General features: G+C 39.1%; 1 protein-coding gene across 4 annotated transcripts in view; it reads left to right on the top strand.

Moving 5' to 3' along the window:
- The window catches only part of ddhd2 (DDHD domain containing 2), a 37,419-nt gene that overhangs the window by 4,146 nt on the left and 15,496 nt on the right, over positions 1 to 17,777 (top strand). For all 4 annotated transcript variants that reach the window (XM_062050830.1, XM_062050832.1, XM_062050831.1 and 1 more), the window contains 9 exons: positions 357 to 549; positions 4,543 to 4,733; positions 4,818 to 4,907; positions 5,024 to 5,144; positions 9,936 to 10,025; positions 10,106 to 10,247; positions 10,333 to 10,541; positions 10,617 to 10,681; positions 10,762 to 10,881. In XM_062050830.1, coding sequence (XP_061906814.1) covers positions 357 to 549; positions 4,543 to 4,733; positions 4,818 to 4,907; positions 5,024 to 5,144; positions 9,936 to 10,025; positions 10,106 to 10,247; positions 10,333 to 10,541; positions 10,617 to 10,681; positions 10,762 to 10,881 — 1,221 coding nt within the window. The remainder of the gene's footprint in view (positions 1 to 356; positions 550 to 4,542; positions 4,734 to 4,817; positions 4,908 to 5,023; positions 5,145 to 9,935; positions 10,026 to 10,105; positions 10,248 to 10,332; positions 10,542 to 10,616; positions 10,682 to 10,761; positions 10,882 to 17,777) is intronic.

Here is a 17,777-nt window from a genome sequence, read left to right as displayed (position 1 = left end):
GCAGCTGTTGTGTCTAGCAGTGACAGGCACCCACATGTTTAAAATTCAAGGAAACAAGGCTGTTTACAAGCTGTACAAAGCGGGGTAAGCAGGATTAGAGGAGAGCAGAATAGAACAGAGCATTGTCGGCCTGGTCGAGGAGTCGGCCTGGTCGAGTGGAGTAGAGGTCTGAACACTTCCTTTTTGCTTTTCTTTACTTTGTCACATAATCTCAGGTTTCTATTAATTAGAAGCTTAATGGACCTAAACAGATCTAGCACAGACTTATGTTATTATCACAGTGTAATGCAGTAGACGCATGTGTTATTATATGATTTGATTTCTTTTAACCTCTGACTCTTGTCACTTTCCTCCAGGTGTCGCCTACATTGGATGAAGCCTCTGCTGATTTGATTTCACCCTTTGAAATGCTTGACATGGAGCCTGTCGCCCCACCTTACCAAGTGGTGCAGCCTCACTGGTTCTTCTGCAGACGCACCGATGACAACACCTACTGGTCCCCTTTTAGCAGAGAAGACTCAGACAAATTGGAGAACGCCTACAATACAGGTAAACATGCACAAACTCTGTATCAATAACTACAATATGTTTGAAGCAGGCAGGCCTGCAAAAGGCTGCATGCATGAGTTCACTGTAAACGCCTGGGAAGATGGTGTCATAACATAACCGGGGGAATTGATTAAGGCTGCAACTAACGATTATTTTTCTATCGATTCATTTATAGATTATTTTTCGATTAATTGGTTAATCTATAGATTATTTTTTTCGATTAATCTGTAGATTATTTTTCCTTTTACCGATTTTTTTTTTTAATTTAAAATGAAGATGAAAAAATAAATGTAGGCCAGTTTTTTCAAAAGGCATGGCTTTTATTTACAAAAAAAAAAAGTATGGCCACTCAGTCAACATTGACAACAACATGACAAAATATTATGTAACAATGTAGACATTTAAAACTTTTAACACTTAACAACATTAAAAGTAGCTTATTTGCCTCTTAATGTGCAAATATAAAAGTAAACATCCAGTGCAAATCTTAATATTCTGCAATAGTATAAGCATTTCAAAAGTAAAAGTATTGCTTATTTTGCTTTAAAATGTGCAAAAATTAAGATAAACATCCAATACAAAAAAGTGCAAAAGGAAATATTCTGTAACAACAGTGTAAACATTTCAACAAAAGTGAAAGTATTGCTTATTTGCTAAAATGTGCAAAAATAAAGATAAACATCCAATACAAAAAAGTGCCAATCTAAATATTCTGGAGCACTGTAAACATTAAGTATTGCTTTTAAAATGTGCAAAATAAACATACAGTCCAACACAGTACACAATAACCAATTCTACTCATTCCAGTGAGTGACTAACAGTTGTAATGAAGAAAGGTTAGCATGTCTACATGCTCTGGGGTGAGGCTGGTTCTTTTCTTGTTTACTATATTCCCAGCTGCTGAAAATAGGCGCTCAGAAGGGGTCGATGTGGCTGGAACTGAGAGGTAATTAGCCTTCACCTCAAGCCAGGACTGAAAGCGAGCTGAGCTACCTTTTATATTTCTAGAAGGTCAACAGGCTCATAGTGATGTTACTAGTAGTTGACTTGTAGGTGTTTATTATCATTTGGGGAGAGTCCGCTGCCTGATGCTCACCTGCTAAACACCTATCTGCTCGACGCTGAAGCGCTGACTACATGCGCTCTGAATCAGCACTGCTGATTGGCTGTTACCGCTCTGAATACGCACTGCTGATTGGCTGTTAACGCTCTGAATACGCACTGCTGATTGGCTGTTAACGCTTTGTGTGTACCAATCAGATGGTTGTGTGGGTGGGACAATGCTGGGTGCTGAGACAGAGGCAGAAGGAGCAAAGCAGCTTGTTAAGACTTTAGCTTAGAAACTCGTTCGGTACACCCCCGTACCGAACCGAAAGCCCCGTACCGAAACGGTTCAATACAAAACACGTACCGTTACACCCATAGCAGATACAAATGACACATTCATGTTTTTGTGTAATGATGACAACGTATACTCACGCGGACGATTGACTAGTTGATGGTTGATGGTTTTCTTTTCAAATGTTCGTTCATAGCCGTTGTGCTGCTATGATAGGCCATTTCCGCTCGACACAGTGTGCATACAACAACATTATTAGGCCGTGTATTGAAATACTCCCTGACGACTTTTGGCGTGCTTTTCCCCCCTCGCTCACACCGCTCGCATCTTCTGCTTTGCGCTCCGCCATGACGGTAGTGTGACGTAAATACGCGACGCGTCGTGTATTTACGTAACCGACAACGTCGACGCGTCGTTTCAGCCTTAGAATTGATGACATGGTATCTGACAAACCAACATGTTTAGATTTAATATTGAAACATTTGATCATTCCTCTTTCATATTTTTTATTGGAAATTGCAAACTAATAATCACCCACAATCTGCTGGAACCTTTATAGTTTAATTGTTTTTTCAACATTTATAAATGGAACCTTTGATGAATATAATCGAACACATTTTCTTGTGGTCTAGATAATCCATCCACCCTTTTTCTATCCCAGCTGCACACAGGCGAAAGGCGGGGTACACACTAGACAAGTCGCCACCTCATCGCATGGCCAACACGATAGACAGACACAATTTACACTCACATTCACACACTAAGGCCATTTTAGTGTTGCCAATCAACCTATTCCCAGGTGCATGTCTTTGGAGGTGGGAGGAAGCCGGAGTACCCAGAGGGAACCCATGCAGTCGAGGAGAACATGCAAACTGTAATAAAAATGTATTGGATATGCTTAGGTGTATATTTAGCTTGATTTTTGCTCCACAGTCACATTTATAACCCACTCTTTGAGTCTGTCTGCCAACGGTTCTTGTGTCGGGGTGTTGATTTCCTTTCATGCCACCCCCTTCCAAAAGTATCAGAATTCATCTTTTGAAAACATACAGTGTTGAATTATCTTGAAGACGAACATGGCCGCAATTTTTTAGTTTTTCAGACACGGTCGAAAATAAACTTCATAAGCCGTATATAGATTCACAAGTGACTAAAATTAGGTACACCTGCCCACGCTCTGATCAATACCAAGCTGCCTTTAAAAAGCTGCTTTTACCTGCATTTATATATCAATAATTCATGTAGCACTTTTCATGCACAGACAACTGGCAACAAAACGTGCTTTACAACAGTAAAAAAAGAAGAGAAGAAAACACACATCACTATTGACAATAACAAAACAGCATTGGCCCTAGTGTGTGAATGTGAGTGTGAATGTTGTCTGTCTATCTCTGTTGGCCCTGCGAGGACGTGGCGACTTGTCCAGGGTGTACCCCGCCTTCCGCCCGAATGATAAATGATAAATGGGTTATACTTGTATAGCGCTTTTCTACCTTCAAGGTACTCAAAGCGCTTTGACAGTATTTCCACATTCACCCATTCACACACTGATGGCGGGAGCTGCCATGCAAGGCGCTAACCAGCAGCCATCAGGAGCAAGGGTGAAGTGTCTTGCCCAAGGACACAACGGACGTGACGAGGGTGGTAGAAGGTGGGGATTGAACCCCAGTAACCAGCAACCCTCCGATTGCTGGCACGGCCACTCTACCAACTTCGCCACGCCGCCCCTGCAGCTGAGATAGGCTCCAGCACCCCGCGACCCTGAACACCTTCCGCCCGAATGCAGCTGAGATAGGCTCCAGCACCCCCGCGACCCCGAACGGGACAAGCGGTAGAAATGGATGGATGGCATTGCATTAAAAACGCCACCTTGTGGTGACACCTGCATCCGCAGGTGTCACCACATGTCACACGTTATTATGCGCATGGGAATATTAGAGGAAAATAATACTTTGTCCAACCTTATCTTATATTTCCTCAAACTAAGTAGAAATGTCATAATGCCACTTTTTTCTCGTCTGAGTTTAATGGCTATTCCAATATCGTAGTGGCCCATTTTGACAAAAGAGTCCCGTGTAAAATGTTGTGGACAAATTAACACATTATTATTCACTTTATAGATATCAGAGCTGGTGGAAGGGCATTAGACGAGAAAGAATGACACCTGTACCTTTAGGCAGCTCTGTCCAAAACTGTATCCAAAACTGCGTGCAAGCCCAAGACCAAATGTATGAACCTTATGATTTGATATTTTGGCATTGTTTAACAGGAGCATCCAACATTGTAACTACATTTGTTAGTCAGAAAAGAGCTTCGTTGCCTCTATGGCAGTGGTCCCCAACCACCGGGACCGATTGTTACCAGGCCGCACAAGAAATTTAAAAAAAGAAAAATATATATATATTTTTTTATTTGTTTATTAAATCAAGATAAAAAACACAATATATACATTATATATCAATATAGAGCAATACAGTCTGCAGGGATACAGTCCATAAGCACACATGATTGTATTTCTTTATGACAAAAACAAACATATTTTGCACCTCCCCAATGTAAGAATAAAGGTAAAAATTAGCAATCATGAATAAGACTCTGTGTAGATCTTATTAAAATGTGTGTGACGTATGCTAATGCATTTACTTGTGTGCCAGGAGGCGATCGGTGTGAGGTGGTGGTGACTGTTGAAGGGGAGCGCTATGACGTACACGTCAAGGAGAGGAAGCGCTATGCTGTATACTGGGAACAAGCTCCCACTGAAGTCCGCCGATGCACCTGGTTCTACAAGGGAGATAAAGACATCAGGTTCATGCCATATCCTGAAGATTTCAGCAATAGTCTTGAGGTAGTCCGACACCAAAGCAGTACTTTCAAACATTGCCTATTCCTTGAGTTTTACTTAATGGCCATTTCTTTTCCTCTTTGTCAGGAGGCCTATATGATCTCGGTTACTTTAGATGAGTGGAAAAGGAGGCTGGATTTCGCCACAGGAGAGACTGTCATTTTACACAATCCCAAGGTAAACCTTTCCCTTAAAGTATTCCCATAAATAGATACATTATATGCAAAATTTTACATGACAATCTTTGTGTTTTTTTTTAATGTTTTCCCACTATTCTTCTGATCCTTTCTCAGCTGATAATGCACTATCAGCCAATAGGCATGCAGGAAGACTGGGTCTCCTCGCCATCGGAGCATACTCGTCCTAGAACAGTCAAGCGAGGAGTTGACAACATTGCTGTGGAAATACCAGATGGTAGGCGCTTTGGCTGTAGTGGGTTATTCACACACTGACCACTTTATTAGGTACCCATGTACGCCCTAATGAGATCAAGTCCATACAAAGATTACAAGAGTTTAGACCTTCTGATCAGAGTGCCACTATAATTTAATGTTACATTTACACAATTTTTGTGGGAATTTATTAGGTAGTTACTAGGGCTGTCGAAGTTAACGAAATAATAATGTGCAAAGTTCGTGAGTCACGGGTTGGGATTTTTCGGCTTGTTTTCAAACGTGTAGTTGCTTATTAGGGCTAGCTTGTCTGTCCCCACAATAAAGCAAAACATGTCCCACGTCAGTAGCAGTGTTGGGTTTGTTACTGAAAACCAGTAACTAGTTACAGTTACTAGTTACTTTATTTCAAAAGTAACTCAGTTACTTACACCAAAAAGTAATGCGTTACTGTGAAAAGTAACTATTTAGTTACTTCTACTTTTTTTTTTAAAGCTCCCATTAATGCCCTTTTAGCCTTCATTTCAGTACTGTTATTGCACTGGAGAATAATACAATGTGTTGATCAACTTGACATGCATTTGCATCACTGAACTCTGCTAAGCAATGTGGTCTACATACAACACACAAAGACATAGATATGTTTCAAAGGGCCAATTTATTTCAGGCCAGAACAAATTGACAAAACTATTTTAAATAGCTGCAACATAACATACATAAGTAACAAACAGCATAATAACACTAACACTAACACTAACACTAACACTAACCACGTTAAACCCAGATTCCGATCTAACAAAGATCTTAACTCATTCTCTTTCTATGCCACATCAATATGGAATGCGCTCCCAACAGGTGTAAAATAAATGGCATCTCTATCCTCCTTCACAACCGCTCTAAAAAAAACACCTCCAGGCAACTACAACCCTAAACTAACACCCTCCCTTCCACATAATACCTCTTTGGATTGTAATTAATCAAATGTAGACACTTTTTTCTTATACTTTCTGATCTCTCTCTCTCTGTGTCCACTACTTGCTGTACATATCCTACCAAGTCAGTCCTACACCATTTCAATGTCCATTTCTCTGATGATTCAATTGTTGATGACTGAAGTGTTGATACCAACCAAACCTACCCCCCCGCCCCCTCCATATCCCACACCCCGTATTGTAAAAAATGTAAATAATTCAATGTATATACTCTGATGATTATCTTGTGTGATGACTGTATTATGATGTTAGTATATATTTGATAGTATATATCTGTATCATGAATCAATTTAAGTGGACCCCGACTTGAACAAGTTGAAAAACTTATTGGGGTGTTACCATTTAGTGGTCAATTGTACGGAATATGTACTGTACTGTTCAATCTTATAATAAAAGTTTCAATCAATCAATCAATCAACAATATAGCTGTAAACCTGGCTTCATCTGAGAAAGGCACACGTGACATACACAAAGCCTAACCAGGCAGATTTGAATTGTTGTTTTGGGCAGTAGATAGGATCTTTGATCCAAGACACAACTTACATTTAACTAAAATGTTATTTTATTTGTGCTCGACAAAAGAAAAGAAGTGAGAATATCTCATACTTGCCAACCTTCCCGAATTTCAGTGCCTCTCCCCGGGACAACCATTCTCCCCAACTTCTCCCGATTTCCAGACGGATGAAGGCACGCCCCCTCCAGGTCCTTGCGGACCTGAGTGAGGACAGCCTGTCGTCACGTCCGCTTGGCCAACCAAAAAGTAACCACAGAACACTATACCGTATAGTCGTATAGTGTTCTGTGGTTACTTTTTGGTTGGCCAACGGTTTACGTTGTATTGCGCACCCCCCTCCCCTCCCCCCTGCCCTTCCCACACCCAGACACACACACACACACACACACACACAGCGCAGAGGAAGAATCAGAAGCACGCCGCTGCAATAAAACACACTCAGATCTTCTGTTTCTAGCCGATACTACATAAAAAATAACGTAAAATAACGCAGTAACGCATCATGTAGTAACGGTAACTGAGTTACTGAATATAAAAAATAACGCGTTAGATTACTAGTTACCGCCGAAACTAACGGCGTTACTTTGTAACGCGTTAGTCCCAACACTGGTCAGTAGGTATGTTATTCTTTTGTACACAATGTTTTATGGTTATTGGCACGCACACAGACACAACATTTTGTGCCAATTTTGTGTTGAGCTGTTAAAAAAAGGATGCCTTATAAACATTTGCAAAAATTAAACAAATGGCCAGCTCTAGTTGGGTTCACATTTTTTTAATAAGGTACATTTATTAAATTGAAAAAAAACCTGTATATTTTGTGATTAATTACAAGTTAGCTATGGACAAAATGTGATGAATCCCAATTAAATATTTTAATCATTTGACAGCACTTGTAGTTACTGATGCATACAAATTCAGGAAAATGTTTTATATCCATTGTAATTCATGCTTTAATGAATAAGAATTAGGGGTTTAACGATTCGTTGTAACAAAGATTCGATTTGATATTTGTGGTTGCCGATATGATTCAGAGACAATCTCAGTTTTTTTATAAAACGATACAATCCGAAACGACTCAGTGAGTTGAAATCGGTTCAGTAACTTTTTAGCAAAACAAATCATGCAGTGCCACTGTGAAATTAATACTAGATACTGGACACTGCATGTTAAGTTTCCTATATTCCTGTTGTTTCTTGTAAGGGAATTAGGTATAAATGAAGCAAGTAAACAACAATTAATGGCCAGTCAATTCATATACTATTGAATTCAGTGCAAGCAACACTTTAGGTTGAATTAACAAGAGGAAACCTTTTCTGCTCACATTTTCAGCATTCAAGCAATTTTCAATAAAATACAGTAACCAACAATTTAACAGTAGATTTACCTGATAATGTTCCCTGACCCGCCCATAAAGTATCTGTTCCCTGGACAGCATCCCAAGTATGCGTGCGGAAGCTGTTCTAATTTCCATAGCCTCCTCGCTCTATCTCTTCTGTTTATTTCTGATTAAATGGTTTCTACCTGAATTCCGGAACTCGGTGTGTCGGCGTAACTTGCTCTGCTGTCACTTCTGTTGTGTCGGTCTTAAAGTTGCGTTGTGGCTGTATTTTATTGTGTTGTGTCGTTTGTATTTGTTGGGGCTTTTGCAATTGAGCTGTAGCTGAAAGTTCTTGTGTTGTAATTAAGGATTTTGTCTTGTGGCGTTTGCGGTTTTTTTTGACCGTTCTTGACCATCGTAGCTGTCCGCCATTTTTGTTTTGATGACCTCACAGATGAGCTAATAGACTTAAATTCACTTTTTCTTAGTATTTTGCCCATCGTTCACGAATAGACTAGAAAACAAAGGTTTTTTTTGCAGTTTAACATGTCCTACGTGGCTAGCAATGCAGCCAATGGGCGCAATCTATTCTACCTCTAAATCACTTTAAAAACCTCCAAAAATACTTAATTTACGTTCTGTAACCTGTATAATAACCAAGATGGCGACATTGTTGTTGTAAGAGTGAAAACAGAAGAACTATTTTTCCAGTGCAGTAACACATCGGCATGCTAGAGTTTTAGCCCTAAAATCTGGCTACGGCAAGAGACCAGCTATAGCTTCTGTGTCAGCACCCGAATTGCGTTTGAGTTTGTAATACACAACACAATGCGATAGGACACCAATCTGTCCTGACTGAAAAACATGAACAGTCATATTACCGTATTTGTAAAGTTTTAGCCCACATTATACGTTTTGTTTGTACACAGCTAGCTCAACAGTGTATGTACTGTATTTGTAATAACATGCATGACCTCACAGATGAGCTAATAGCTTGGCTCCAAGTTCCACATTTACAGAGTCAAAGTCACGCCAACTTCACTCTCTCGGCTTCCGTCTGCTCCAACGTTTCACCCTTCCTTCATGCTCGCTTCTGTTACCAGCAGTTCATCCTCCGTATATTCAGCTTAAAAAATATAAGGTTGTGAATTTTAATTTGTCCAAAAATAGTCATCTTCTTTGTCTGTTTCCAAGTCTGCCATGAATAGACAACACTTGCCTTTGTTCCGGAAGTAGGAACACACATTTGTTGCTAGAAGTAAATAAATGTGCTGAGGAAATCAGTATATATATATATATATATATATATATATATACTGTATATGCATATATATATATATATATATATATATATATATAGTTGCAGTGTGTATATGAAATGTTGGAGGGTTTTGGTGTGTATATGAAATGTTGGAGGGTTTTGAAGTTGTTTTAGAGGGCTTTAAAGGCTTCAAAAGTGACTTTTATTAGCTGCATCCTACAAGCGTTTTTTATCCTCTTTAAAATCCTAAAAAAATGAGTTCATGTGTTCATGTCACTCATAATGATTGTGAATGATAGGCAAAATCCCTCAAAAAGTGCAGTTCCCCTTTACGTCCTTATTTTTAAAAGTGCTAAACTTCATATAAAGTCTGTCGTTTTTAAATCCAATTTTGTCCCCTTTCTAGTATCGATAAAATCGATTGATTCCATTTTAAAACGGTCTTGGATCAATACCCATCTTCCGGAAGGCAAACTTTCTGAGCACGGATCAATATACTTGAAATTTAGGAATATAAATCGATCTATTGATATATCGATCAATTGTTACACCTTTAATAAAAACAGTTGCTAAATACGGTAAACAACTTCCAGCACGATGCAGTAAAGTTCCACACCATTGCATACAACCACCCCTAAATATATTTGACAGTGTTGTGCATTCTGAACATTAGTTGTCTATTTGTCGACATAACTTTGAACCTTTTCTAACCTGTTTGTTTGCAGGTGAACCAGAAAAGGTGGATCACCTTGTATTTATGGTCCATGGCATTGGTCCAGCATGTGACTTGCGCTTCAGATCCATCATACAGTGTGGTAGGTGCATTTTATGTGCACATGCCTATATTGAAGAGAAATATATTTCTTTTCAGTTGATTTTTTTCTCCTCTCTCTAGTTAATGACTTCCGCAGTGCTTCACTTTCCCTCCTGGCCTCTCATTATAAGCATGCTCAGCTGGAAGGGAAAGTGGGCAGAGTGGAGTTCCTTCCTGTGAACTGGCACAGTGCTCTACATGGGGATGCTACAGGTGTGGATGAGTGAGTATAGAACAAACGAGTACACATATTTATTTTATTTTTACAAATTCTGACTGGGATCTTTCTGTAATTCTTTACTTTCTAGGGATATCAATAAGATCACTCTGCCTAGCATCAGTAGACTAAGACATTTCACGAATGACACCCTGCTGGACCTGTTTTTCTATAACAGTCCCACCTATTGCCAGACAATAGTGGACACTGTGGCCTCAGAGATCAACAGACTGCACACTCTCTTTAAACAGAGACATCCAGCGTTCAAGGGGGACATTTCTGTTGTGGGCCATAGCCTTGGTGAGAGATCCAATAACACAATATCTCTGAAATAGTCCTGTGGAACATTAAACACTTGCTGATCTCTTCCGTTAGGTTCATTGATACTGTTTGACATGTTAACCAACCAGAGAACTGGTTCGCAATCTTCCAGTAACAAGGTACAGTTGATTTCACTGTGATTGCTTTGTCAATAAATTGATTTAAGAGTGATTTAAAAACGAACCTCTCTGTGCTAAAGATTCAGGCTGATGACCCATGTCATCCAAAACACGACTCATTGGCGCAGACTCTCACCAGACTTGGCTTGCAGCAATACCTGCCAACATTACAGGCAGAAAACCTGGATCTGGAATCACTGGTAATATTATAGTGTAAATAAAGGCGATTGTTTACAGTTGCATTCAAGGGAAACTGTGCTTTTTTGGGAATTTTGCCCATCATCCACAATTTCTATGTGAGACAAGGGGATTGTATTTTTTAAAATGTGTTATTCTTTTTTTTTGTCATAAAGAAATACAATCATGTATGCTTACGGACTGTATCCCTGCAGACTGTATTGATCTATATAGATATATAATGTATATATATATATTTTTTACATTTCTTGTGCGGCCCGGTACCAATCGGTCCACGGACCAGTGGTTGGGGACCACTGACTTACAATGTCCGCACTTACTGGGATGCTGACTAATGGGACGTCGTATCTTTCAGCACAAGACTTTTGCCCTCTTTGAGCTGGCAAATTCAGAATAATACTCACCTCTCAGATAAAAAATGCTTCCAAGCGATGTTGCGATTGTTATTTTGCGTTCCATTTGTTGAGAGCCAAGTTAAGCGCAATATTGTATCAAGTTGGTAGCGTGTAGATTTTAAAGGTTGACCAACTTCTTGGCTTGGTGCCACAACCTTCTACTATACATGTGAGATACGTGATTTATAATCTGGCATGAACTTTTCCTAACTCAAAGACAGTACTGCAGAAGCCGCTCAAACTCATTCTTTATTTAATGGCGGGTGCCAACTAACGTTGTTCGCAGTTCAACCTAGCTAGTAGCTTGCTCTTCGCTATAGTCGTCGGAGAAGCAGTGTGAGCAAGGCGATGTGTCGTGACGCCAGAAATTTAATTTTGTTGCCTAAAAATGTTCGTCTTTATCGTCAACAACCTATTTTTCCTTGATGCAATTAGGATGATAACAAATAAAAACAAAAGCACGTTGACTAAAACAATGACAAAATAAATGACAATTTTGTTAAATTAAAATGAGACGAAAATGTTGACAGACGAAATCCAATCCTATTTAATTTAGTCTTTAAGTGGGTGGGACAAAATAGCCAAACACAGTTGCATGTGGGAGTTGGGGCTGATGGAAAGGCACAAAGGGTATCCAATCAGAACTGGCGTCTTTTTAAGGCACTCTGTTGATTTTTCACCCGGAAAAGCAAGACTCAATACAAGACATCAATGCAATATATCTTCTACACCGGAAAGAAAGAGTAGAGAAGCCATATGGACGTACTTCACCATTGCTGCGGTAGACAACAAAACTTGCATTTAAAAAGTGATTTAGTGGGGCTAGCCACCAAGAACGAGTCCATTTTTACATGTTAGAATGCAAAAAAACTAACTTTTGTCTTGTCTCTTAAAAGGATTGTGAATAATAGGCAAAATTCCGAAAAAATTGCAGTTTTTCTTTAAAGGGGAACTGTATGAGCTTCTAAGTCAACGCGTTTAAGTTTGTAATGCACAACACCATGTGATAAGACACCAATCTCTACTGACTGGAAAACATGAACAATCATATTACAGTATTTGTAAAATATTAGCCCACATTTCATGTTTTGTTTAGAGTGTCCGCCCTGAGATCGGTAGGTTGGAGTTCAAATCCCAACCGAGCCATACCAAAGACTATAAAAATGGGACCCATTACCTCCCTGCTTGGCACTCAGCATCAAGGGTTGGAATTGGGGGTTAAATCACCAAAATGATTCCCGGGCGCGGCGCCGCTGCTGCCCACTGCTCCCCAAGGGGATGGGTCAAATGCAGAGGACAAATTTCACCACACCTAGTGTGTGTGTGACAATCATTGGTACTTTAACTTTAACTTTAACTTAACTTGTTTGTACACAGCGAGCCAGACAGCTTATGCTGTCTGTCATGACACACGCACGACATGCTGCATGTATCATGATCAATATGAAGTGTGACTTCCTCGATGGACAGTTGTCTGTTTGGTCCAGCTGGCCAGAAACGTTTTTTCTGGTTAATTATGGGTAAGCACTTCATTTATGTAGAATTAGCTTGGCTTCAAGTTCCAAATTTTGCAGCTTCGATTCACTTTGACCTCATGGTTCCGTCTGCTCCAACGTCTCACTCTTTCATACTGGCTAATAGAAGCAGTAGTTCATCCTCCATAAATTCAGGTTGGAAAAAGATAAGGTTGTGAATCCCCATTTGTATAAAAATAGTTGTCTTCGTTGTTTGTTACCGAATCTGCCATACGTACTCTGCCATGATTAGAACACACTCGCGTGTTTGTATCCGGCAGGGGTTGTTGCCAGAAGTCAGACGTGCGCTGTTTTGGAAACAGAAATAAATGCGCCGAAGAATTGGTTACGGCAATGATTAAAATGACCAAAATACGGTAAATATTGTACATATTACATATTGTTATGAATCTGTCTGTTACTACATTATATATATATATATATATATATATATGTATATATATATATATATATATATATGATATATATATATATATATATATATATATATATATATATATATATATATATCTCAATCAATCAATGTTTATTTATATAGCCCTAAATCACAAGTGTCTCAAAGGGCTGTACAAGCCACAACGACATCCTCGGTACAGAGCCCACATACGGGCAAGGAAAACTCACCCCAGTGGGACGTCAATGTGAATGACTATGAGAAACCTTGGAGAGGACCGCATATGTGGGTAACCCCCCCCCCCCCCTCTAGGGGAATATATATATACAGTATATATATATATATATATACAGTATATACCACAGTCGTGGTCAAAAGTTTATATACACTTGTAAAGAACATAATGTCATGGCTGTCTTGAGTTTCCAATCATTTCTACAACTCTTATTTTTTTGTGATAGAGTAATTGGAGCACGTACTTGTTGGTCATAAAAAAGATTTGTGAAGTTTGGTGCAGTTCAACTAAATTTATTTGTTTTCTGACATGGACTTGTTTCTTAAGCATTGTCCACATCAGGGGTCACCAACCTTTTTGAAACCAAGGGCTACTTCTTGGGTACTGATTACTGCGAAGGGCTACCAGTTAGATACACACTTAAATAAATTGCCAGAAGTAGCCAATTTGCTCAATTTACCTTTAACTCTGTTATTATTAATAATTAATGATATTTATCTTTGTGGAAACACTGATCATCTTAATGATTTCTCACAATAAATATATATAGAAACAGATAAATATCAATATGCAACTCTTTATTTTTATATTTTCTCTAAGTGCACATTTTTCAAATTGAACATTTTCAAATGATCACTTCTAAGACAGTCTTGTGAAATCACAATATCCCATTTTAACTAGCTAGCCACTAACATTTTTTTTAACAAATCATGAATTACTTTGCACCATGTTTGTACAAATAATAACTCATGTAAAATACAAAAGTAAACTCTCAAATTTTTAAATCATGTCACACTTTGAACTGGACACCAAATCTGTTATCTGTTTCTTTGTCAGTTAGTGGGAAGCCTGGCATTGCATGCTGTTAACTAGTGTGTTGTACTCTGGTGTGTAACTTGACACTGCAACTGAGTGAGTCTTGCAGATGTGCATCAGTGAGGCGTGTTCTGTGTTTGTTCTTGATTAAGTTCATGTCAGAAAAGGCCGATTCACAAAGATAAGATTTTTCCTCATTGTTTGCGGAACGTTCTTAATCGTTTGGACATATTTTCACAGCAATCTGGCCTTAAGCTTAATTATGATAAATGTAAAATGTTAAGGATCGGAAATCTAAAGGGAACGTCCTTTCGAATGGAATGCAAAGTGCCTGTTTTGTGGACAGATGGACCAGTTAACATACTTGGTGTTGTTGTCCCAGAAAATCTGGAAGATCTAGGCTCAGTAAATTATGATAATCGACTAAGAAAGCTGGACAAAATTATGCAATTATGGAAAGGGAAATCCCTAACCTTGTATGGTAAAATGTCTATTGCCAACTCGGTAATTATTCCTCAATTTATTTGTTTTTGTCATTACCAGCTCCATCACAAAACTTTTTTAAGATTTATGAGCGGAGGGTCTTCGATTTTGTCTGGAACGGCAAACCAGAAAAGATTAAAAGAAAGGTTTTGTACAAAGAGTATGATATGGGGGCCTGAAACTTCTCAACCTTGAAGCTATGTGTCTGTCTTTAAAAGCATCAATTGTTCCAAAGATGTATTTAAACATTGAGTGGTACACAAATGTCCTGTTGGACAAAGAACATGTACTGTATCAAAAGAAATTGTATCCTTTTTTACAAGTGATCCCCTCCCAGAGAGTCTGCTGGGAAACATGGCGGGGTTCATAAAGGAAACAATCCACTCATAGTGGTGTTTTCAATTTTATGTGCCAGAAAAAAGAGACAATATTTTGCAGCAGTTAATATGGATGAACTCTAATATTGTAAAGCTTTTCTTTTGGAAAAATATGTTTGAAAGAGGAATCATTTTTGTCAATGATATTATCAATGAGAATGGTAAAATTATGAAGTATGATGAATTTAGAGCTATGTATGCTTGCTCAAGCTTTTCATTTTATCAACTAACTGGAGTAATTGGGAAAAGATGGAAACAAATAATTAATTATGGAACTACTAAATTATTAGTTTGTAAACCTCTAATAAGAAATTCTAGTTGGCAAAAAGGAACTAAAATAAATATCAATCAATCAATCAATCAATGTTTATTTATATAGCCCTAAATCACAAGTGTCTCAAAGGGCTGTACAAGCCACAACGACATCCTCGGTGTCGAGTGGGTCTGACATAATATTGTGAAAGTCCAACACATCAGCGAAAGTCCAGTCCATGGTGGGGCCAGCGGGAACCATCCCGAGTGGAGACGGGTCAGCAGCGTAGAGATGTCCCCATCTGATGGACAGGCTAGCGGTCCACCCCGGAGCAGAGTAGAAAAGAAAAGAAAAGAAACGGCAGATCAACTGGTCTAAAAAGGGAGTCTATTTAAAGGCTAGAGTATACAAATGAGTTTTAAGATGAGACTTAAATGTTTCTACTGAGGTAGCATCTCTAACTTTTACCGGGAGGGCATTCCATAGTATTGGAGCCCGAATAGAAAACGCTCTATAGCCCGCAGACTTTTTTTGGGCTCTGGGAATCACTAATAAGCCGGAGTTCTTTGAACGCAGATTTCTTGCCGGGACATATGGTACAATACAATCGTCAAGATAGGCAGGAGCTTGACCGTGTAGTATTTTATACGTAAGTAGTAAAACCTTAAAGTCGCATCTTAGGTGCACAGGAAGCCAGTGCAAGTGAGCCAGTATAGGCGTAATATGATCAAACTTTCTTGTTTTTGTCAAAAGTCTAGCAGCCGCATTTTGTACCATCTGCAATCTTTTAATGCTAGACATAGGGAGGCCCGAAAATAATACGTTACAGTAATCGAGACGAGATGTAACGAACGCATGGATAATGATCTCAGCATCGCTTGTGGACAAAATGGAACGAATTTTAGCGATATTACGGAGATGAAAGAAGGCCGTTTTAGTAACACTCTTAATGTGTGACTCAAACGAGAGAGTTGGGTCGAAGATAATACCCAGATTCTTTACTGAGTCGCCTTGTTTAATTGTTTGGTTGTCAAATGTTAAGGTGGTATTATTAAATAGATGTTGGTGTTGAGCAGGACCGATAATCAGCATTTCCGTTTTCTTAGCGTTGAGTTGCAAAAAGTTAGCGGACATCCATTGTTTAATTTCATTAAGACACGCCTCCAGCTGACTACAATCCGGCGTGTTGGTCAGCTTTAGGGGCATGTAGAGTTGAGTGTCATCAGCATAACAGTGAAAGCTAACACCGTATTTGCGTATAATGTCACCTAGCGGCAGCATGTAAATACTAAAGAGTGCAGGGCCAAGAACTGAACCCTGGGGAACTCCGCACGTTACCTTAACATAGTCCGAGGTCACATTGTTATGGGAGACACACTGCATCCTGTCAGTAAGATAAGAGTTAAACCAAGACAAGGCTAAGTCTGACATCCCAATACGCGTTTTGATACGCTCTAATAAAATATTATGATCAACAGTATCGAAAGCGGCGCTAAGATCAAGAAGCAGCAACATAGATGAAGCATCAGAATCCATCGTCAGCAATAGATCATTAGTCATTTTTGCGAGGGCTGTCTCCGTAGAGTGATTTGCCCTGAAACCGGATTGAAAAGGTTCACAGAGATTGTTAGTCACTAAGTGTTCATTTAGCTGCTGTGCGACAATTTTTTCGAGAATTTTCGAGATAAACGGTAGGTGGGACACCGGCCGGTAGTTCACCATGAGGTCAGGATCGAGGTTAGGTCTTTTGAGTAGAGGATGAATAACCGCTTTTTTGAATGCTAGAGGAACAGTACCAGAGGAAAGTGATAGGTTTATAATATTTAACACTGATGGACCTAATAAAACAAAAAGCTCCTTGATAAGTTTCCCAGGAATTGGGTCAAGTAAACATGTTGTTTGTTTTGTCCCATTTACATATTTTAACAATTCCTCCAATGTTATTTCATCAAAGAGAGAGAAACTATTTTGGAGGGCAATGTCCGTCGTATATACAGTCATATTTGTGTTAATAGAACCCAGTTGTGGCTGGGATGCATTGTCTTTAATCTCTTTTCTGATGAGTTCAATTTTCTTATTAAAGAAATTCATAAAGTCATCTGCTGAGTGGGTGGAGCTACTGGGAGGAGTCCCTTGTTGGGTTAGCGATGCTACTGTACTAAACAAAAATTTAGGATCATTTTTGTTGAGGTGGATGAGATTTGAGTAATATTTAGCTTTAGCTGAGGTAAGCATGCGTTTATAAGTTATTAAACTATCACTCCATGCTTGATGGAAAACCTCAAGTTTAGTCGCACGCCATTTGCGTTCCAGCTTTCTACATGATAATTTCTGGGCTTTAGTTTCTTCTGTAAACCATGGGGTACGCCTTTTAGGGGCCCTTTTTAGCTTTAGCGGTGCTACAATATCA

The sequence above is a fragment of the Entelurus aequoreus genome, linkage group LG06 (assembly GCF_033978785.1).
Source record: "Entelurus aequoreus isolate RoL-2023_Sb linkage group LG06, RoL_Eaeq_v1.1, whole genome shotgun sequence".
Classification (NCBI taxonomy): Eukaryota; Metazoa; Chordata; class Actinopteri; order Syngnathiformes; family Syngnathidae; genus Entelurus; species Entelurus aequoreus.
Note: the sequence above shows the minus strand (reverse complement) of the source record. Positions and strands in the feature narration are given on the sequence as shown.